General features: G+C 44.2%; 1 protein-coding gene across 2 annotated transcripts in view; it reads left to right on the top strand.

Annotated features, from left to right (window-relative positions):
• The window catches only part of MTX3 (metaxin 3), a 36,643-nt gene extending 13,961 nt beyond the window's left edge, over nucleotides 1-22,682 (top strand). The window contains exon 8 of one of the 2 annotated variants that reach the window (XM_059175334.1): nucleotides 22,599-22,682. In XM_059175334.1, the coding sequence (XP_059031317.1) occupies nucleotides 22,599-22,669 (71 nt within the window). In that variant the 3' untranslated portion in view covers nucleotides 22,670-22,682. Of the gene's footprint in view, nucleotides 1-820; nucleotides 3,091-22,598 lie in introns of those variants that run through there. The other variant, XM_059175335.1, reaches the window with a different exon arrangement.
• Nucleotides 22,683-23,772: the final 1,090 nt, after the last annotated feature.

Below are 23,772 nucleotides of genomic sequence, written 5' to 3'. Positions count from 1 at the left end.
AGGCAGGTTAGAGGCCGCCTTGCTCAGGCACTGGTATGCGAATGACTCACCTCACACAATTTTTCAGGGCTACAGTTGGCTCATCCCTTTGGCCCTATAAATTTCTTTTAAATTTTCCCTTTTGCCCACCTAGACAGTCCAGCAATATTTCATGTAACTGAATGGAAGGCATACACTGAGGAAAATGCAGTTTTAGTGAGGGGCTGGGGTGCATGTGATGGGGGAAGATATTCATGTTTTTTTGCTGCCCCCCCTTTTATAAATGAGGTAGGATACATGGGATAGAGAATTCTGTTATAACTTGAGTCAAGTAAGGGCAGCTTTCCTGAGGGGGTGAGTGTCTTTATCAGTAGAATTATTTTTTAATTGAGTATAACTTACATATAGCCAAATGCATTGATCTTCCAAATAGAGCTGTCAGCTATGTAAGTCTCTCACACAAAAAACTGGCTTCATCATTTATACTTCTATCCCCAAAGCACACAAATCTTAACTGCATATGAACTCTGGGTTCTAGGTGAAAGGTTCCTGGGGAAATTGAGGCAGAGGTAGTGATTGCATGCTTTTTGCCAGAGAGCAGGGAAGAAGAGTTGCTACTGTAGGATAATGGAAGTCCTTTGAGGAAAGACAATTCTTTGGATTTCTAACGCTGAGAACCACACAACAGAGATCTCCAGAACTTTTGTTTCTTAGTTGCTGAGCTCAGAGATTCGACTTTGGTCTTAGGGTTGTTTGGGGACTCTTAGTGTGACGTCCTTCAGTGGATGGTAGACTATGAAATAAACTGTGCTCTCGCTCTCTTTTTCCTTTGCACTAATAGCAGCTGTCCCTAGGAAAGCTTTGAAGTTTCACTATCTTGGGATCTCGTCCTAAGTGATTCTCCGTAGGAGGAACATTGAGATAAAGGGGCACCCGCCAGATCACCGAGTGTGGCAAAATGTGTTGGAGACAAGCATATATGACAACAAGAAGGAGAGTGCTGGGGAGGAATATAAGGATTTGTCTTTACTCAAAAGCAGTTTGTAATTCAGTTCCTAGGTATAGAGCAAGGAGAAGCTAGTCCCTTCTTGGTCAGACAAGAGCTTCAAGACAAAGAGTGAGAAAGCATGCTTCATTTCTCCAGGTACATTAGTCAGCCTCCTGGAATGCATGAGACATCTGTGATGAAGACATGAAGACAGCTGCGCATCATCAAAGACATTTCTAATTTTTAATGCAGCCAAGTTGAGGCTCCAAAAGTTGTTCTTTTCCAAGTGAGACAGAGCTATTCTATTTATTCTACTTTTTGAGTAAGCAAGTGAAAACAAAAGGAAAAAATTAACATTTATAAATACAATGAAGGATTGGTTCCTCAGATCCCACTTTGGGGAAGATGGTGCTTTTAAGAGTTCACATTTTGAAAAAGGAAATTTTTTGGGATTGAAGAAAGTATGATATTGTCCAAATATCACAGTTAAGACCAAACAGATTTCAGTTTTATGTTAAATGCACAAGCAAACCGACTTATCTGAAGACTCTCAGCTTGTGTCTGATATGCGTCCCAGTTTTCTCCAGGAGGGGGGAAATTGCCTTTCACATTTAGTGAACACGATTTGGTTGGTATTACGTAAAACAGCCAATTCCCAGGGTGACTACTGCTAAAACAGGTCAATAGATTTAGTCAATATATTTCGAAAACAGTGTAAAGGGATATAGTTGGTGCAAAAATGAGGAGGAAAAAGAACCCAAGAGAAAGGGACTCTAGAAATGATGTCCCTGGGGTTCTGGGGAAGAAGCTGGAGGGAATGTAGAAAGACCATGGATGTCAGAGTTAGCAAGCCCAGCTTAACACAATATACTGAATGGTGATTTTGAGCAAGCCATTGGATTCTTAATCTGCATTGATGTTTATGGCAAGGCAGAGGAAAAACCAGATCTGAGTGTATGAAGAGTTTTATGTGTTTGGTTTCTTTTAATTATTATTATTAAATGTGAAACCTACCCAAAAACCCCACCTCTTCTGAATAACGTCTGTTAACATATTGGCATCTGTGTTTTCAGTCTTCTGTTTTTTTATACAAACACATAGACAATCCTGTATATATTGTAATCCCATAGTATGTTCCATTCTGTAATATGCTTTCTCATTTACTATTCAGAAAATCTTATAGGTCATCCCTTATTCTACATGATTTTCAAAGGCTGTGGGCAATTTCATTGTCTGCAGCACTGTGTATTTCATTCCCTTGCGATGGACATGAAGGTAAATTCCTCTGTTAATGGTCCTTGTTACATTCTATCAAACTGCTTCTCAGGAAGCCCACCCTACTTGATCTCCTGTGCCCCCCTACGTGGGGGAGCCTCCATGACTGCAACCTCCCCAGTTTCTCTGGTTCTCTTCGCCTTCACCCCGTGAGAGGTAACAAATAGCCTGTTTATCTATTTAACATGTGTTTGATAACTACTGTGGTTGAGTATTTCCCCTTATGTCTCTAGGCCATTTGTGTTTCCCCTGTGAGTTCTCCATTCATCCTCTGCATAAAAGTCCAATTAGTGAACTTCACTGAAACCCTGTTTTCTTAGCTGTAAGATGGGGTTTCCATGTGGCCTAAAGGGGATAGCGCATTGCCCATCCTGACCATGTCAGCTGCTCGACAGTGTTATTTCCTTTCATGGTCTTTCCTGGATTAAGAGCTCCTGGGGGATGGAGACTCTTTTCTTCATTGTGCCTTAGCAGTGCTTGGAACATAGAAGGAGCTCAAAAAGGTTTTGAAGAAGGAAGAATAGCTAGAATTTGAAAACATTTTGAGTATATCAGGAAAACGGGTGAGAAAAGTTGAAGCCAAGATCCAGTGAATCAGCAGTGAGAAAACTGGTGGGCTACTCAGAAGCTTACTATTAAAATGGAAGAACTTCAGTTTTCTTCCTAAAACTCTACTAAGAAACAATTTGTTGGGGCACCTGGGTGGCTCAGTGGGTTAAAGCCTCTGCCTTTGGCTCAGGGCATGATCCCAGGGTCCTGGGATCCAGCCCTGTCGGTCTCTCTGCTCAGCAGGGCACCTGCACCCCCCCCCCCCCACTGCCTGCCTCTCTGCCCACTTGTGATCTCTGTCAAATAAATAAATAAAATCTTAAAAAAAAAAAAAACCCAACAATTTCTTGTAGACTGAAATGGCTACCGGACACTAAGTACTTATTATATTCAAGGATATAAGTAGCCTTGACAAGTTGACTAATTTTTTTTTTCTTTTTGTAAGCAAAAGGATATTTTAAGTAGGCTAGGAAAGAAGACTAAGGGGATAAATAATTAAATTTCTTATACAGTGAATAGTAAATTTAAAAAATTATTAATCCTGATTTTCATATATTAGATTTGCCTAGTCTGGGAGTAATGTGTAATAATAATGTAGGTGTATTTTTTAAATGGTTGCAGTTTAAAGTAACCCAGTGTCGTGGTGCCTCAAATGCAAGGAAGAAGATCGGTGTTAGGTCCTGTTTTATTCAACATGTCCTGTGACTGGGGGGAGAAGGAGTCAGTGGTTTGTTGATGAGATTTGCAGATGGCTTTAAATTGAGAGGTATTGTAAACAGCAGGAATGACAGAGAAATGATACAAAAGGAGCTGGAAAGGTTAGGAACATGGACAGGAAATCAAATGATTCAGGCTGTAGTAAGCAAGCCAATCTGACATGTGGGGCCAAATAAGAAGAAATACAGATACACCACGAGAGAGACAGACATGGAAAATAGTCATCTCGAAGGAGGCTGGGGGTGGTACCAAAGGAGAACAAGAAAGGGGGGAGGTAAGAACCAGCGGTGGTTGAATGCCTGCTGTGTGCCCTGCACTAGGATTTGGTACTTTCTGTGTTGATTCCTTTCTTCCACCCCTGCCTCCCTATTCTGTATGTCACTCTGTGCTCCTGTTCCTCAGTGCTCGTCACCATAACTCTAAGTGTGCTCTTCATCCCCTTTCTCTCTCTCGCCCATCCCCCACCCACCACCCCTCTGGCAGCCACCAGCTGTTCTCTGAATTTATGAGTCTGTTTTTTGGTTTGTCTCTCTTTTTGTTTGTTTGTTCATTTGTTTTGTTTCTTAAATTCCACATGAATGAAATCACAGGGTATTTGTCTTTCTCTGTCTGACTTTGTTTCACTCATCACTGTACCCTCTAGGTCTATCCATGTTGCAAATGGCAAGAATCTCATTTTTTTTTAATGGCCGAGTAATATTTCATTGTATATCTATCTATCTATCTATCTATCTATCTATCTATCTATCTTCTGTATCCATTCATTTATGGATGGACACTTGAGTTGCTTCCATAATTTGGCTATTGTAAAGAATGCTGCAGTAATCATAGGGGAGCATATATCTTTTCAAATTAGTGGTTTTGTTTTCTTTGGAAATGCTAATTGGTATAGCCACTGTAGAAAACAGTCCTATGGAGGTTCCTCGAAAAATTAAAAATAGAATTACCATATAATCCAGTAATTCCACTATTAGGTATTTACCCAAAGAGAATGAAAGCATGAATGTGTTGATTTCATTTTGACCAAGGTTAAGCAATTCAGTGCTGTGTGAGATAAAAGAGTTTCTGAGGAATAATTATGCAAAAAGTTCAGTACTTAAATAAAAGCTCACCCTAACTCTGTTGATCCTATTGTTAGGGTTACCAGTATTGGAGAGCACTATGGAAATACCCTGGAACCTTCAAAAAGCTCTAGTAGGAACGGTCAGTTTCTACATTCCTACCCCAGGCATTTCTTACTCAGTGGGTGTTTTCTGAGAATTCTTGGCACAGTTTTCTCCAGGCTATCCTAGTTGCCAGCAGTATTGAAGGGGTACCACAGAACGTTTGGAGAGTAAGCACATAAGTGTCTTACAGTGGCTACCCCATGAGGTAATCTGTTCCTACCAGCCATGCCCCTCTCCTCTCTTCCAGTGCCCTTATGTTAAGCTCTGAACATACAGCTCCGATCCCGGCCCTTTGCTTGGATTTCCTACTATTCCTTATCCTTCCCTCTTGCTATAAAAGTCTAGCCACCATTCGTATATCCTCTAGGTGTTAATAAACTAAATCAGATTTATTGGTGGATTGGCTTTTAATTTAAGAATCTCCATTTTTTTTTTTTTTTAATGGAGCCACTCATTTTTTTCAGTTTCAAGGGCATGAGGAATTGGGTCAGAGCAAGGTTCCCATGGAGATGAGGAGGAAGAGAACCAAAGTGTTCCAGGGAGGACAAACCCTGAGCAGACAATGTTCAGTCTATTCATTCTCCATCCTGAGGACAAGACCAGAATACTGTGCAGAGTTTATGCTGAAGGTGTGAGCTGGAAAGGACAGGTGTCTAGGATATAGTCATTTCTTTATTCACCAAGTATTTACTGAGTATCTCCTTTGTTCCAGGAACTGCTCCTGGAACTTATGATGTATCAGTGAATGAAACACTGCCCCTGTGTCACTTACATTGTAGCAGGGGAGACAATTAGCAATGAACCTGATGAATAAGCAGGTTACATAATATAGTAGAGGGTGACAAGCACTATGGAAAAAGAAAAAAGTAAAGCAGGACAAAGGGGCTGGGAGTGCTGGGATTGGGGGCACATGACAGTATTAAATATGTCAGGGTAGGCTTCGTTGTGAAGATGACATCTGAATAAAGACTTGAAAGAGTGTTGGGTTGGCCTTCCAGATACCCGACAAAGAGCATTTTAGACATAGAGTATGGGTGGAGCGACAGTTTTAAGGAAGGGCTTGTCTAATGTGTCTGAGAAATAGTAAAAAGGCCAGGGTCTCTGGAGCAGAGTGAGCAAGGTGGAACGTAAAAGAGATGAGGTCAGTGAACTGAGGGGTAGGAGCAAACCAGGTAAGAGCTGACAGGCATTTGCAAACCTTTGGCTTTTACTATGAGCCATTTCAAGGTTTTGAGTAAAGAAGTGATGTCACTGATTACTTTTCAAAAGTACTGTTTGAGCTGTGGTACTGAGGATGGGTACGTGTGTAAGCAGGAAGACAAGTTGGGAGTATGTTCTAGTAACCTAGCCAGGAGGTGGTGGTGGCTCAGATGGATTAGGATGGTAACAATGGAAGTAGTAAGAAGAGACTGGACTCAATCTGTGGGTACTACCCACCAGACTGCTTGGCTAATTAGATGTGGGCTGTAAGAGAAAGAGAAGGCAAGGACAACTTTGAGATTTTTTTTTGGCATGACTACCGGATGGATTGAGTTTCCAGCAACTGAGTGGGGAAGACTATGAGTAGAACAGCTTTTAAGGTGAGTCTGGGAGTTCCTTGTTTTGACACGTTGAGTTTGTGATGTCTATTTAACAGCCAAGTAGGAGACGTTGAGTTGGAGTTCAGGAGCTACAAATTGAAGAGTCATAAAGAGGATAGAGATGTTATTTAAAACCATATGACTAAATGAAATCACCATAGGTTTAAGTTGTAGAGAAAAGGACTGAGACCAGAACCCAAGGACATTCTGAAGACTACAAGATCATGGAGAGAAACAGCAAGGAAGCAACAGGAGGACATCAAAAGAATGTGGCATCCTCGAAGCCAAATGAAAAAATGTGTATCAAGGAAGAGGGAGCAATTGCAGTGAATGTGACTGATGGGTCATAAAAGATGGGGACTGAGACTTGTCCACCAAATTTAGAAAAATCATTGATGATCTTGAGGAGCAGTTTGGGTGGGTGTTGGATAGGGGTAGGTTCAAAAGAGACTAAAAGGAAAGGTACTGGGTAGAGTGAGAAGAAGCAAATGATGAATATGGTCATTGTGAAAAGTGTTGACATGACAAGACTGGGAAAGACATCTAGCGGTAAAAATGCCTTCCTCTGGGTCCTTGTAGTCCCATCAAGTCAGCATGCAGCTGGCAGTGTTGAGCTAGGTCATTAAGAGATCTTCCCCATTAAGAGAGATCCAAATGGGGTTTACAGAATTTGTCAAGGGACTTCTTATTCATTACAAAAATATTGCTATTTGAAACATGGGCTCTTTGTCACAATGATGACCTCAATTATTTTCTTTTGCAAATAAGGCCTAGCATATTAACACATCAAGTATTAGTTAAGCCAGATGATACAGAGACGAAGTCAGTCACTGGAGTATTTTCTTTGTTTGGAGGATTTTTGCTTCTGTGGTTTGGGTAGTAGAATTTGTTTCTTCTACCTGGGCCTAGGGCCTGGAGAACTGAGCCCAAATGAAGTAAATCTGCATCTTTATTTTCCATGTGAGCTACTTAATGACTGTGTGCATTCATCAGGGGACAGGAGGAGAACATAGTCGAAAATTAAAGGGTTATCACTACAGAAAGCGCTGAGAATGCTGTGTGAAGCAGAAGTACATATTAGGAAAAATGTAATGTTTTAAAGGCACAGATGTGTCTGGAAACAACCCAGAAGCCTGGGTGTCATTTTCTCTCTCCGCCACTGTATCTAGTCAAGCACCTACTCCCCTCCATTCCTCCTCGTGATGATCACTCCAGTCTAAATAGTTCTGCTGCCCCATGGCCTTTTCTGTCCTGGGTTGCTGCTGCAGATACACCATTGGTCTCTGACCTTCTGGGTTTGCTCCCTTCCAAACCATTCTCCATATATATATATATATATATATATATATATATATATATATATATTTAAAGATTATATTTATTTATTTGACAGAGATCACAAGTAGGCAGAGAGGCAGGCAGAGAGAGAGAGGAGGAAGCAGGCTCCTTGCTGAGCAGAGAGCCCGATGCGGGACTCGATCCCAGGACCCTGAGATCATGACCTGAGCCGAAGGCAGAGACTTTAACCCACCGAGCCACCCAGGTGCCCCTCCATTCTCCATACTCCATCATTCAAGAGTGATCTTTCTAAAGTGCAAAATGGTCATGCATCATTTTTGCTTACTACCTTTTAGTGGCCCCTTGTTATCAAGTCCACACTTCTTAACTTAAAAGACATTGAATTATCTGGTTCATGTTCACCATCTGGTTCATGTCCTCACCATTTAAGATCCAGCAACCAAAACCAGAGAAATCTCCAGATTTATCCCATGCTTTCTTTTAAGTCTTTGGATGAGGAGGCTCCAGTGAGTAATGGAAGAAGGCACAAAATCAACGGAACAAGACTAAACAGAATTAGATCTTCAGGCTCCACTAAAATAGAAATGGGAGGAAAGTCCTTTGTTTCAGTATTCATTATGTTCAAATCATACTAGATGTTTCTATTTCCCCTAGTCTAACGCACATGAATAACAGCACTGAGCATAAGTCATTTGTTGGGTTTTTTTTTCTCCTCAGCTTTGTGAACTCTCATGGCTCAATCCCTGGCCCCGTTTTTTACACTTTACTCACCTTGCACACCTACTTTACACACATTTCCTTGTCTTTTCCATTCTCCAGTCTATAAATACTGCCTGTATTTTGAAGTTTCACAGACTGACGTCTCCAGCCCAAGCATCTCTCCTGAGATGAGATTTCTATCCAGAGATGCCAAAAAGGGTCTGTAGCAATCTCAAAATTTTATCTAAAGCTGAACTCTGATCCTTGCTCTGCCAAGACTGCTTCCTCTGCTAGTTTTCCCCACCTCAGTGTCACCTAAATTACTCCATTGCTGAAATCAGACATCTGGAAATTTACCTATTTTTCCTCAGCAAGAAAACCTATGAATATGCCAGGTATTGTCTGAAATATTTCCATTTAGTAACCTATTAAATCCTTTTAACAAATCTGTTAGGTACTGCTGTTACTGTCATCCACTTTATAGATGAGGAAACAAATGCACAGAAAGGTGAAATAATTTGCCCAAGATCACGCAGTGGTGTAATGGTGAAATAGGGATTTAAACTCAGACATCTGCCTTCAGGGGCCATGTGCTTAACCTCTATACCAACTATTTTTCTTGGTACCTTCCTCTGATTCACCCCTACATTCAGCTTATCGGAAGTATGATTTATTCTACTTCCAAAAATACCCTGAATCCATCTGCCTTTTTCCATCACGGGTGCCCTAGCCTTTGGCCAAGACTGTCATAATAATTCCTTGGAGATTCTCCAGTGCTACTTTTGTCCTCTTGTCTACTCCACCTCAGCTGGCCAGCCCATCATTCTTCCCCCAAAAGCCAAATCTTAAGTTAAATGTTTTCATCTTTTTTGGAGAAGCCTTCCTTGACCACCATGCTAGAATCACCCTCCCCCCGCATAACTCCTTCTCAGATCACTCTATTCTTTTGTATTATAGTACATTTCATAATTGACAATTAGACATTGGTGTCTATGGTGTTTTAAAGTAAGCACCCTGAAAACAAGGATCCATTTTATTTTCCACTGTCTACTGAGTACCTAGCCCAGAGCTTAGCCCTTAATAGTTAGTAATATTTGTGAATGGATGGAGAGGTGGATAGATGGATGGATGGATGGGTGAGTGAGTGACTAATAGTAAGAAGTGATTACATTATTTTATTTTATGTGTTATAATGAAAGTATAGTTTCACTTCTTTATAATGGGCTAATAGGAGGAGCCCTTATGAATAAGTGAAAAATGTATGATTTTTTAAAATGAAATGCAGTTTTATTGTTTCAGTGAAGGACACTGTATCCCTCTAGTAAGCATGCTACCCATTGCTCCCCCCTGCCCACTCCGTTCTAAGAGAGTCCATCCCTACTGTCATACCCCTAACTCAGCTCATTGGATCAGGGATAGAAACTGGCCCGAGATTCTCCCTGTTCAGAATTTAGAATCAGGAAACTAAGAAACAGATCTTTAAGGGAGGGCTATATTCATTCATCCTTCAAATACTCATAGAGTATCTGGAATGAACTGATCTTTAGGGATAGAGTGAACAGGACACATCTCTCCTTAAAGGCATTGATGGTTCATTGGAGAAAACTGATAAGTCAATCTGCTGTCACAGTTCAGCGTGTTAAGTGCTGTGACATGGAAATTACCAGGGAATACATAGCACATGGGACAGGTACCTCATGCAGTCCTGGGAAGGCAGAGAATGCTTCCTAGCAGAAGTGATGTCCTGGCCAAAAGAGAGCTTAAGAAATTGAGGAGATGGTAGGGGTGAGGGACAAGGGTACTCTAAGCACAGGGAACAGAAAATGCAAACGTAGTACCTTCCATCTGCGTGCATGGGGAGGGAAGATTACGCTGAGAGGTGAATGTGGTCTCTATCATGAAGGCCCTTGTCAGTCTACAGAATTTGGATCAAGGGATTTTAGCAGAGGATGACACGTTCAGATCTGTACTCTAGAAGGGACCCAGTGGCCTCAGTCGGGGGAACAGACAGGAAGCAGAAGTCCCAGTTAATAGATGGTTCTAGAAATCCAAACAAGAAATGGTGACAGCAGGAATAAGTTGGCAACTGTGGGAAGAGACAGAGTGGATGGGGAAAGTCATATATAGAATCAGGATGGATGAGGGAGAGAGGAAGGAAGGACATGTGCAGGTTTATGGCTAAACTAGCAGTAGATTGCGAGGTCACCCGCCAGGCAGGGGGCACATGAGGAAGCCCACAGAAGAAGTCAGGGCTGAAGACACAAATGTAAGCATTAGCTCCACTGAATCAAGGAAAGCTTTGGGGGTTATTACCCAGTCAGTTTACAGAGAGTGAGAACAGAGAGGTCCATGGATGGAATCCTAAGTAACTCCACTTTTTTTTTTTTTTTTTAAGATTTTATTTATTCACTTGACAGACAGAGATCACAAGCAGGCAGAGAGGCAGGCAGATGGGGGGCGGGGGGGGAAGCAGGCTCCCTGCTGAGCAGAGAGCCCGATGTGGGGCTCGATTCCAGGACCCTGAGATCATGACCTGAGTAGAAGGCAGAGGCTTAACCCACTGAGCCACCCAGGCCCCCATAAGTCCACGTTTTAAGTAGCAAGTGAGGAAAAGGAGCCAACAAAAAGGATTTGATAAGTTGTGTCCTGACAGCCATTTATACTCAAGGAAAGAGAGATGTCAGGGACATGAATGGATAAGCCCCCTTTCAGAAGGGTCTAACGACTTTCACTGCTCTAACAAAAAGACCCAGGCAAGGACAGCTTCAAAGTAACTCACTGCCTGGGATATCTAAGACACAGGACAATTTCTCTTAATTAAATAAACATTGTTCTTAATTATCTTACTTAAAGTATTCATCTGTCTATCCTTAAGAATGCTAAGATAAATTTCCTTCTAGTCCCCTAGCCTAAAACCTTAGAAATTCTCCAAGAGTGGAGTCTGGATTCATGAAGGTTTTTTGAATTTGGTTTTCAAATGTTATTACACATCAGTTCGTGAAGTGCACTTGAATGTCAGAGTTGAGAATGTGGAAAAAAGGAGACATAAGGAAAATTTATTTTAAAAATGTTTTTCAACTTTAAGAAAAGCATCTAACAACTCACTAAGTTTAGCATTTCATGTGTGTTTATGACCTGTCAAAAACTGCCAGAAATTTACTTGTGAGCAAGAAGAAAAAGATGTTGCCTGTTTGTCATCTCTCAGAGTGTCCAACTTCTGAAGGCCACTTTGCAACCAAAAAAGAACTTTCCTTCATCCGTGGACGTACGTGGAAGAAGATGAACATTAGTAATAGGATCCGGGCCATGTAATGTTCATTAAACAATTAGATGCTGATGCCAGCAAGTAATCGCTTTTTTCCATTTTATTTTCAACAGTTGGAGTGTTCCTAAGAGACTGGCATGGGGCTGGATCTGGTATTTTCATCAGAATTTTAGTGTATTTTCAGTATCGGTAACATCTCCCTCCCTCCTACTTACATTCAAGCAATACATTCTCCTGGGTCTGATTTGTACTCCTTCTTCTGAATGTTTAGTCAATTTAATATACACAGTGGACATATTCTGGGGAAAAAATGCTGGGCTTCTCAGCAGAGTCATTTTAAAGATTAGGTGTTGTTTAAAAACCAAAGCATACCATGCGTCACAATTACAAAGCAGGAAATACAGTGCTCTGCCCTATATAATTAGAACTTTTCTTGAAGGACTCTTGTTTTTTGACCTTACAAGCGCTCAACTTCTCTGCAGACAATTTGGTCACGTCCCTCTCAAGTTTCAGGTCCTGGAAAAACTCAGCACCGTTTACTGAATGCTTTCCAATTAAAGCTGTTTCACTGGGTGATTATTGGAATGGAAAAGAAAGCTCCGTATGAAGTCAGTCGTGGTCAAGGCTACCTGTTCTGGGGTTCAGGACAAAAGGTCTGAGTCTTGCCAGATGCCTGGTCAGAGCACCAGCCCAGCCTGTCGCCTGCTGGAGGAACAGAAAGGGGCAGCGATGGGCGAGTTGGCAAGAGTCCCAGTCCGTAAGCTCAAGGTTTAGGAATAGCTGCCTTCTCTTTCTATAGTAACTTATTTCCCAATGCCAGGGTCTCATTTCTCCAGCCAACAGAAAATGCAACAAAGAAAAAAAATGCGCACACCCGCAGTCCCTCCTGGGATCCCACCCCACAACCCCCACCCCCATGGCTGTGCAGGCCCCTGTTTCCAGAACTTACACTGTGCCTCCGTGAGGCAGGAACCGAGTCAGCTATTATCTGCCTGAGTGCAAAGAAGGGAGGACAAATGAATAAAATCATGATAGATAGCTCAAAATCTTATCCAGCCTGAACACACAGCTCTCCTGCCTTGCTCTAATGCGATTCGGACACCCCGCGTTTGTTAGGAAATACTTCTTACTCCCTCCAGCCACGTTTACTGATTTTCAGGGTCCTACAAGCCTATGGCTTCACACACAGACTGCACACCAATTGTAGGGAAGGACCGGGGCCCTGGGAGAAAAATCTTCCTTTAACCGAAGAAGGAGCTCTGGCCCGATGAGCTGAGCACAACACCCACTAGGTGAACCATTCTGATGCAGCCCCTGGGTACTTCGAGGCCCTGGGTGGGAAGAAGGTGTGCGGAAATGGAACTGTAACCCCAGCATGGGCCCGGGTGAGGCTGTTTGGGGTCTGCATCTTCCTGCCCCTTCCATAAATACGCAGAATGAAGAAGAACAGGACACAGAAGGTGGAGTCCTCCCCCCTCTGCTAGAGAGAGGCCCCGGGGACCACAAAGACACCAAGCAAGGGCCCCAGAACTGCCTGGAGAAAAGAGGGTAGATGGCCCAAAGTCTATGAGACTTTGGCTGGAGCTTTTCAGGTCATGGGAAGTTGGCATCACACTGTCGATGAAGAGGCCCACAGAGAGGAACAAGACAGGAGCCAGCAGTGGCTCCCAGGACACAGGAAAGGCTCGAGGAGGAGGTTCTGTCATTATGCACGTGGGAACCGACTGGGGAGGTGGCTGCTGTTTTAGTAGAACACAGGACAAGATGTTAAAGACCTTTAACAAGGGTCTGCAAGCTAGAAGGAGCCCAAGCAGTTACAGATATCCATGCCCGTGTCTCTAGGTCACCGTTTTAATGCATGTGCCACGGTAGAATAAAACAAACCTTCCTCCTAGATGGATCTGGGCTTAAATTCCAGGCTGTTTCTGAGCTACCGAGTTCTTTGCAAACTACATCTCTTTCTCCCTCGTCTGTAACTGGGCGGAACGGTTTTTGAAAGTACGCAGTGTATTGGCTGCCAGGCAATGAGGACCCAATCCATGGGAGTTGCTGCTGTGGCTGTTCGTGTTATCGTTATGATTCCTAGTGCTATTATCATCCAGTCCCTTCATTTCACTCGCGGAAAAACCAGGGCAGGAACCAGAAGGTTTTAGACTCTCTTTGGGTTTTTGCAGTTCAGAGCCCTGCACTAGGCCAGTGAAGAGAAGAGCGGACATAATCTAATGTCCAATGGGTGACTTCTGTGAGACCCTGGACACGTGGTCACTCTTTGCTCACTCATCAAAGTCATGCACTTGGGTTGTCATCATTTCTCTGAGGGTATCGGGACTGAGTCTGCAAAAAACGATGCCATTTGCTGAACCCAAGCCGTGAACAGCTGTGCTGGGTTAGAAATAGCTTTTCAAACGATGACTTTCTTTGCCAAGTCAAAGGCACATCCCTTTGCAGGCCTGGAAGCACAGAAGCATCTAAGAGAAAAGCTCTCCTTTTCTGGGGGACACCCAGCAATCGTTCACCTTCAAAACAGGGAAGTGGCCAATGTCTAGGGAACATTCTTTGGCCTGTTTTGGAACAAAGGCACAAATAATGATTCTGAGGAAAGAGAAGCCTCAGCAACTTATTGAGATGAAGCAGGTTCATCAAATCAAAACCCCAGCAGGAACTGTCAGTTACAGAACTTCCAAAGCTCCTGGCCCCCACATCCTCTGTTGCGTGTTGTCAAGAGCATTTGTGGACATGATAGCCAAGTCTGTGTCCCCAAAACCCAGGCCAATGAAAGAAAGCAATGTATTTGGTGGAAAAGCCATAAAAATAAAAGACGTCCTAATAAAGCAGTTGGACTGTTCTCACTGCATTCGGACCAGAAAAGGGAGCTATGGAAAGATTCTATCACCATCTGTGATCTACTTGACATAAAATCATAAATCATAGAATGTTGGCGATGGAAGGAACTTAGAGGTACACAGCGCCATCCTTCATCCTTGCCCAAAGGCTTTAAGCTAATGTAAGAACCCAGGCTCCTTGCTCCCAGCTGGAGTCCTCGCCTCCATCCAGGCAGATGCCCCAGAGGTGCCAAGAGCACACATTTCCAGAAAGTCCTCTAAGCACGTTAACGAAGAGATGCCATCGAAACACCAATCAAGACTCGCATCTGGGGCCAGGGACAAGAATGACACTGCACGTAGAATCCAAAGGGACCAGGAAGCCAACCAGAGTATAGGCTGCTTCTAGCTTTGATCAGACTGTGCTTCAGGTTCACTTCCAAGTCCTTAGTTTGAAAACCATATATACTTCCAGGTAGAAACATGGAACAACTGGCTCAATTTCCAGGTCCATCTAGACAAGCTTATTTAATACATAACTTTGGGGCTCCTGGGTGGCTCAGTGGGTTAAGCCTCTGCCTTCGGCTCAGGTCATGATCTCTGGGTCTGGGGATCAAACCCTGCATCAGGCTCTCTGCTCAGCAGGGAGCCTGCTTCCCCCTCTCTCTCTGCCTGCTTGTGATCTCTCTCTAATAAATAAAATCTTTAAAAAAAATTTTTAAAAATAAAATACATAACTTTACCTGAAGTACCTGACAATTCCTGACCTTCCAACTGTTACAAGACACCATTTATAAGTCTGTTTCATTCATAGGAAGAAAAAAAAAAATTCCAAGCTCTAGCTCAGGAGGCTCCAACACATCTTCCTCTTTTTCCCATGGTGGTGGTTTCCTGTGCAGTTGCCTGGGACTCCAGGGTCTCGGGGTCAGGGGAAGAGGCAGGAACTCTTCCCCAAACTCTGAGAAGTTGCTAAGTGCTCACTCTCATACCTGGCCCTTGGAAGTTGCTGGTCTCTGGCAAAGGTCTCACTGGTCTAAGGTGAAATACAACATGTACACGCAGGGTGGGAAGTCTCCCACAAAGCAAAGTGTATTCAATGTAAAGAACCGCCCTTTATGCCTAAGATGAATTTTCTTGCCTTTTGGGGCTAAATTGTCATTTTGGAAGTAATTGTAATCAATGGTACATGTTTTCTTAATATTCTTTTTTTGTTGTTGTTGAAAATTAACATATTGGCAGTCCTCTGTTGACAGTGCCCAGGGCTGCATTCTACAGTTTTGGGAACTCCAATTCTGAGAACTGCTGCTCAACACCTTCCCATTTCTCTGGTGGGTAGAAGGCTTTTTGCTTTAGTGTTCATAGCTTAGGGCTTTGCAAGAGGTGACCCAAAGGGGAAGTATAAGACCATATGGGGGGCACCTGGGTGGCTCAGTGGGTTAAGCCTCTGCCTTCGGCTCAGGTCATGGTCCCAGGGTCCTGGGATCGAGCCCCGCATCGGGCTCTCTGCTCAGCAGAGAGCCTGCTTCCTCCTCTCTCTCTGCCTGCCTCTCTGCCTGCTTGTGATCTCTGTCTGTCAAATAAATAAATAAAATCTTTAAAAAAAAAAGACCAGATGGGAATTAAGGGTCCCTAGGTTTTTTGTTTGTTTGTTTTATTTTTGTTTTTGTTTTACCATTGGTGCTTAGGAACACATGGCTCACTCATGCATTAAATATTCCAAAGGAATCTTTCTTTAATGGTTTATCAGAAAAATTCTGGATGAGCCAAGAATACCTCATTATTATTTAGGATGAATTAGAAATGCATGATATTTCAGGTGGAGACTAATCAACCAGTTAGGACCTACTAGCTCATGCAGGGGGTAGAAAGGGGAGGTGACTACACCAATCAAACAAATACACAGGGAAACCTTTGATCTACCTAGGAATAGGATCTTTAAAATAGTGTTAAAATATTAATTTTCATTAAAAACACAAATATTTTGGAGGCAGATTTGGCTAGACCTTGTTTGGCATTCTGTTGTTTGTGTTATTCTGTTCTTGAAAGCAAATCCAAACAAAACCAAAAACCGTATTCATATCGTGCTGGTCACCAACTCCTTCCTATGCTCATGGAAATCTCTCTTCAACTGCCTTTTATTCCTCTTCTCTCATGGATGCTGCCTTAATTCAGAGAAAAATATCCTTAAGCAAAATCTGTATGGAAGTCCAATTTACAAACAAAAGAGGGGTCGGGCTGAATCCCTTCACCCCATGCCTCCTTCATTCATTCATTGATTTAATGAATAAATACTAACCGAAAGTCACTGGCCTGTCAACTTAATTTCTTTTCTTTTCTTTTTATAATTTTTAAAAAGGAATTTATTTATTTATTTGTCAGAGAGAGAGCGAGTAAACGCACAAGCAGGCAGAGTAGCAGTCAGAGAGAGAAGCAAGCTCCCTGCTGAGCAAGGAGCCGGATGCGGAACTCGATCCCAGGACCCTGGGATCATGACCTGAGCCGAAGGCAGCAGCCTAACCGACTGAGCCACCCAGGTGTCCCTCAACTTAATTTCTTGACTGGGCCTCCTGGTTCCAGCCACACATCTCCACCACTACGGACTGTTCTGGAAGCAGAACTAATTTTCTAAAACTCAGTTCTGATCTTAGCACTACCCTTTTAAGAAATTTCTACTTGTCTCCTCGTTGTCCTCTGACATTCAGTCTCCTTAGGCCCTTCAAAGTTTGGCTTCAACCTACTTTTCCCTCCTCTGGTTCCGTGTGCTATAATCTGTCCCCTGAGACATTCCCCAACACACTGTGGACATTTATGTCCACTTGTCTTTGATGGTGCTGCTCCGTCTGCTGGTGCTGCCCTACTTCCTCCTTCCCACTGTGATGTTTTCCTGTGTGTTATGTGAACTTCATCTCCTCGGTTCAGCCTCCACCAAATACCACAGCCCTCCTCCCTCAAAGTCCCTATTGATAGTCAGATGTCATGTGTCTGGTGCCCAGCTGCTGCTCAAAGGCAAACATCTTATTTCTTTTTTTTTTTTTTTTTTTTAAGATTTTAAAATTTATTTGAGACAATGAGAGTGAGAGCACAAGCTGGGGATGGAGGCAAGCAGCCTCCCTGCGGAGCAGGGAGCCCGATGCGGGGCTCTATCCCAGGATCCTGGGATCATGACCTGATCTGAAAGCAGACACCTGACCAATTGAGCCACTCAGATGCTCCCAAGCATCTAATTTTTAATTCACCTTGGTATCTGCAGGACCTAATGTTACCAATGTGCACTTAATTAGAAACAGCAAATTGGTTTTATGTCACAGGCCAATTCCTATTGATTGGTAATGATTTCCTGGAGTGCAGTTTTGAAAAAGATACTGCTTCATTGAGATTCTGTGGCAAAGTACTTAATTGACTAGCAATGTCTGCTACTGGCTAGGGTGCGGTGCGTGAAGGCATGATTGTCAAGTATCTGGCCTCGGGCCAGTAAATGCAGTAAATGTTTGCTGGTGAATAGACGAGTGAAGAGATTTCTTTAGAATTATGAAATGTAGGCTTTTTCAGCGTTCAAACAAATTTTCCCTTTAGTCCAGTAAGTTGCTTTTTAATTTGATTTATGTATTTATTTTTTTAAGATTTTATTTATTTATTTGACAGAGAAAGATCACAGTAGACAGAGAGGCAGGCAGAGAGAGAGAGGAGGAAGCAGGTTCCCTGCTGAGCAGGGAGCCCGATGCGGGACTCGATCCCAGGACCCTGAGATCATGACCTGAGCCGAAGGCAGTGGCTTAAGCCACTGAGCCACCCAGGTGCCCTCTTATTTTTTTATTTATGTATTTTTTATTTACTTATGTATTTATGCATTTATTTATGTATGTATTGATTTTTATTTATTTATGTATTTATTTTTTATTTATGTATGTATTTAATTTGATTTATGTATTTTACTTGAGAGAGAGCGTGTGCAGGGAAGTGGGGCAGAGGGAGAGGGAGAATCTCAAGCAGGCTCCATGCTGATCGTGGAGCCCAACTCGGGGCTCGACTCATACCCCTGATCTGAACTAAAATCAAGAGTCAGACCCTCAACTGACTGAGCCCCCAGTGAGCTTTTGCTATGTTTCATTTCCTGAAGTGAAGAGGGTCTTCAGCTTTGAACTCAAGTTGATGTTGTAGCACACCTGGGTGTATCTTTGAGCTTGAAGTCAGCCATGGGGGGGGTGTCATCTCCTGTGAGGTGGTTTGCCCAGAGGGCTTCTGTTCTTGGCCCCGGGGTAGACTGGGGAGCCCACGGAGGATGAGAGGAGGGAAGGGATGGAAAGGATAGCGTGATGCCTTGGCCCAGTGGTGTCGGGGGCAGCTGAGCTTTTACTGAGAAAAAGGCTCCAGACAGAAGCTGAAAGTGTTGATTTTATGAAGGGCTCGGTAAGACATGGGGGTGCAAGGGGAAGTGCTTTAGTACAAGTAGCAAAGGGAGACACAGAGTCAGAGAATGGGCCAGTCACCCCTCCTGAGAGGAACAGGCGCCGCTGGGGACGAGGCAGGGTCCAGGCAGGTGTGTGGGCATGTTTATTCCCAGCAGATGCAGCAGGGGCCACTGCTGCCCAGGGGTCCTGGCAGAATGTGTAGGAGTGCGGGGACCCCTGGGGTGTGCCAGTGCTATACGTGGGCTCACCATTTAGATGCACAAGAGCCTGTGCACTCCAAGTCACTAGTGGTACCTCCAAACCCTTTCTTCCTCCATTCTCATGTGCTCGGAGGCCCATCTTGGGTCACACAGGCTTTAAGAAAACCATTTCTGACAAAGCCAGTTATTGAGAGAGAGTTGTTGGGACTGAAATGTACCCTTTTCTTACCCTTTCTCTGAGCCCTGCGTGGATATCATCCTGAAGATGTTCTGCACTGGGGACATTCTGCCTGGAGTAGCTAATTATGGGATGTGCCCTAACCCAGAGAGCTGGAGTCCTGGGACAGTCACGAGCCTCCCTCCCCAAAGCCTCTGCCGCGGTGTCAGCCAACGAATGCTTGTCATGCTCTGTGTCCCCTTGCTTGGTTTGCAGGCAGTGCGTGGGTGCTGATGAGAGGACCCCCCTTCAGCGGTAACTTCTGGAATGGACTATGGTTTGGGGATCTTTGGGGGAATGCGGGCATATTGCTCTGTGTTTGCCACATAGGCCTTTCTATGCCACCAAGTCGGCTGTGGCCCAGAGCATCTGCCAAGTCATTCAGCCGAGAGCTATTTGACACTTAACAGGATGAAGGCGTCAGAGCGTCCTGATGGGTTCATGCAGGGTGGCCATGGCCTTAACTGGCGAGACGGGCCTGCGTTTCAAAGCCCTGTTCCCCGGGGTCCTTCCCTGGCTTTGGTACCCTCATATCGGGGTCCTCCCTGCTGCCCCGGGCGGGGGGTGGGTGTTGTTTCCTCCATTTAGCGTGTCACAGGCAAAGATGCAGCTCCTCGCGGCTCTGCTTGTTAAAATCTGCTCTTGAACCATCTGTTCCCAGTGTTTTCCCAGGTTGCAAACTGAATCCAAGGAAGATGGAGAGTCTTGCAAACTCTGCACCTATTTGTTTCCCTGCTGATCACACTTCAGGGTCGTGGAACATTTCTCTAATGGTAAACTCTCGTTAAGCTTGAGTCACTTAAAATGTATGATATCAGCAATGTTCAGAGGAAACCTATTACAGCTGACCAAGCAGAACGGCCTCTGGAAAGCTCTTTGCCTCAGCTGTTATCCCATTGTCAGATTCTTCTTTCACAAGGAAAAGAATTTACCCTTCAGGGAGGATGGTCTGGAAATTTTCTCTGTCTCTCATCAATGATTTCACCAGAGGCGGTTCACTGAATGGCAAGAAGGACACATTTCACGTGCCTCTGAGGGTGCCAAGGAGGGTCCTGGATACTGGGACTGTATATAAAGGACAGGGCCTACCCCCTCATTCTGGGACAGCTGTCCTAGGATGCTCTCATTCTGGGACAGCTGTCCTAGGATGCTCTCATCACTGGATTCCTTTGCATGGCTGCCTCCTGCTGTCCTAAGACAAGGACCTGAAGGCTTTCCGGGGCTGTGTTGGGGTGGAATTTGATCAGAGACTTCCTGGTGACTTGAGATGGAACTGTTTGTGTATTGGCCACATGCACATTATCTTCTGTATGTCGCCTGTTCAGACCTTGCCTATCTTTCTACTGCTTTGCATCTTTCAGAGGGCCTCTCCTGAACAAGGGTCAGAAAACTGCAGCCTCCTGGCTGGCTGCCTAGTTTTGTAAATAATGTTTAATTGGAACAGGCACATTAGCTTGTGAGTGAACATCTGCGGCTGCTTTCTGTGCCACTAGGGCAAGGTTAAGTATTGCAATAAAGGATGAATGGCCTCAAATATTTACTATCCTGCCCTTTACAGAGGAAGTTTATAGATGCCTGACTCAGTAGGTGGACTCCAACTAGTAACAAAACAATACAAAGTGTGACCACAGGGAGCTAGCTCTTCACACTCCGGTAAAGTACAAAGTGAGAAAAGAAGAAACACACATAGTAACAAAGACACACATACAGGGATGTTTACCGCAGCACTGTCAGAATTTTCATTCTGGGTAATTATTCATCAGGAAAAAGAAGATACAAATTTTGCTATATGCATAACTTTTCTTGAGATTTAACAAGGTTATAAACCTTCAAAACAGAAGGCTGAGCAAAAACAAAACAAAACAAAACAAAACAAAAAAAAACCAAAAAGGAAAAGGCAATTTGCAGAATGATACAAATGACATAGCACATTATTTACATAAAATTTGAAACTCTGCAAATGCAATCCCCAGGTATGGGTGAACAGTAAGGAAGGAGACCAGCTCGTGGGGCTGGTGGGTGGAGACTTAGGCTGTGATGACCCCAGTGGTGGTTTACTGTCAAGGTTGTGTGGAGGTGAGAAGGGAGGCCTCTCCCCAGGCTCTTGAGGACACGGTCTCCACAGCCCTCACAGAGTGAGGAAAGCTCTGGGCCCAGTGCTTTTAATACCCTTTTTAAAAAAAAAATATTTTATTTATTTATTTGACAGAGAGAGATCACAAGTAGGCAGAGAGGCAGGCAGAGAGAGAGGAAGGGAAGCAGGCCCCCTGCTGAGCAGAGAGCCCGATGCGGGACTTTATCCCAGGACCCTGAGATCATGACCTGAGCCGAAGGCAGCGGCTTAACCCACTGAGGCACGCAGGCGCCCCTTAATACCCTTTTAATCTGGGGATCAGCGTATGGTCGTACAGAAATTTCTTGCCCCGCTACACTTACAGATGCCCACATTTTCTCTCTGTGCTGAATCATCAGCTCTCTTCAAGGTTCCAATTCAATGGCCTGACCATGTACAGGACAAATCCACATAAAGCACATAAATACCAACTTCAGAGAAGTGGTCACCTTTGGGGGGGAAGGGGGGAATGGAAGAGAAGGGGGTTCAGAAGACATTTGATCCCTCCTAAACTTAGTGTGGTCCTCATTCCGCAATAGAAGCAAGCCAAAGCATGCTGGTTTGCAGTGGTGATGTGCAGTGAAATATGCCAATTATTTCCCAATAAAATTGGAAACAAAGAAGACATCACAGTAGATGTAATGTGTCTGTAATGTCTCACTTCTTTCTGGCCTAGAAAACAAGTATGATAAAATGTTATCATTTGATTCGGCGTGGAGACGGCGATGTGCACATCTATAGGGTGGAAGGAAGTTGGGGGATAGAGGAGAACCAGAGCTTTTTTGGTAGAAAATGAGAAAAATCTATTTTGAGGGTCAAGAGGCTGGTCAGAGCTGGCGTTCCAATCAAGGCTGATATGCTTCCTGTTCTATAGTCAATGAATATGACTAGAAATATTTTCTGAATGAACAAATCCAACACATTCTTACCGAGCGGTATGTGCGAGGCACTGTGGGTGGGATACTTAGTTCCTGTCTTGGAGGCACTGACAATCCAGTGAGCGAGTTCATGCCGATGACTGACGCTTCTGCAAAGCAAACTGGAAATGCACGACAGGAGCAGCAGCAAACTGCTGTGGGGAGCACGCAGGGAGCTGCAGCATCAGTCTGGGGAGAGGAGCGGGGGCAGGGCGTGCTGGAAGTGAGAAGTGTGAACATAAAAGAAATTCTAAAGGACCAGCTGAGGGGAGGCTGGGAAGCACAGCTGGAGGGAGACTGAGTGTGAGTGAGTGTGTGTGTGTGTGTGTGTGTGTGTGCGTGTGGCCTCATCGAGTAAAAATTACATTCTGGCTGCTATTCTCAACTTTCAGTTCTTCCATAGGCGTGGGAAGCTACAGAGGTTGGCAAGGGTGGTGTGACCTGACAGACCCTTACAGCTCTCTCCCCTGGTAGAAGGCTGTTGACACATGTCCAGGTGAGAAAGGACAGGAGCCTGACTCCAAGAGTGGCTTTGGGAGTGGAGAGGCGGGGACAAGTGAGGACCTTGCAGAGGTGAGGGGAGAAGGGATGTCATGATCACTCTGTAAGTATCCCTTCCCGAGCTACCAGCCATCATGGCAGCTGGGCTTCCCCAACAGCGTCCCCTTGGGCAGAGGTTGAGGTCCAGGAGTTGGTCCTGTGTCTCTGGGTACTGACACAGCATTTTCCCCTGCACTATAACCCTCTCATCTCTTCCCTGAGTCTGACATGGAGCTATTTTCTTAGCAGGGATGCAGCAACTCAGGCCCAAAGAATAGCAAGAAGACAATGGATCATATCAGAGACACTAAATATTCTTTTTAGCTTTTCGCACCAGAGGTGCAGAGAACATGAGTTTCCAGAGCTGTGGGGCCAGCATCCTCCAGTTATAGAGGGGCAAAACTCCTGCATCCTGCATGGTGCCCAAGTTGGTAAAGACACACGGTCAGCCTGTGGAGTCGGAAGAGCCTGGAGCGGGACTAAGGGGGCCTGAGCTCTCTGTCCGGCTCTGTTTCCTTCTGCTGCGTGACTTTAGGCGAGACTCACTCTGGTCCTCACTTTCTCCATGAAATAAAGAGTTGGAGGGACGCCTGGGGGGCTCAGTTGGTGAAGCGTGTGCCTTCAGCTCAGGTCATGATTCCAGCGTCCTGGGATCGAGTCCCACATCGGGCTCCTTGCTCAGCAGGGAGCCTGCTTCTCCCTCTGCCTCTGCCTGCCTCTCTGTCTGCCTGTGCTTGCTCTCTCTTTCTCTCTCTCTCTCTCTAGCAAATAAATAAAATCTTAAAAAAAAAAAAAAAGAGTTGGAATCACGTAAATCCTTTGTCAAGATGCTTTGGTTGTAAACAACAAAAACTGACTTTAGGAAACATAAGCAACAACACTTACTTAAACTTTAGTAAACTTAAACAAACTGTTGCTTAAGCACCAGCAACAAAAAAGAAAGTAAAGAAGAGAAAGAAGAAAAGAGGGGAAGGGAAGGGAAGGGAAGGAAGATCTATCATGGGGATAGCTTATAGCTTATAGAACTGAAGGGAAGA

This window comes from Mustela lutreola, chromosome 5, assembly GCF_030435805.1.
Source record: "Mustela lutreola isolate mMusLut2 chromosome 5, mMusLut2.pri, whole genome shotgun sequence".
Classification (NCBI taxonomy): Eukaryota; Metazoa; Chordata; class Mammalia; order Carnivora; family Mustelidae; genus Mustela; species Mustela lutreola.
The sequence above is the reverse complement of the archived record's forward strand: the minus strand, read 5'-3'. Positions and strand labels throughout refer to the sequence as shown.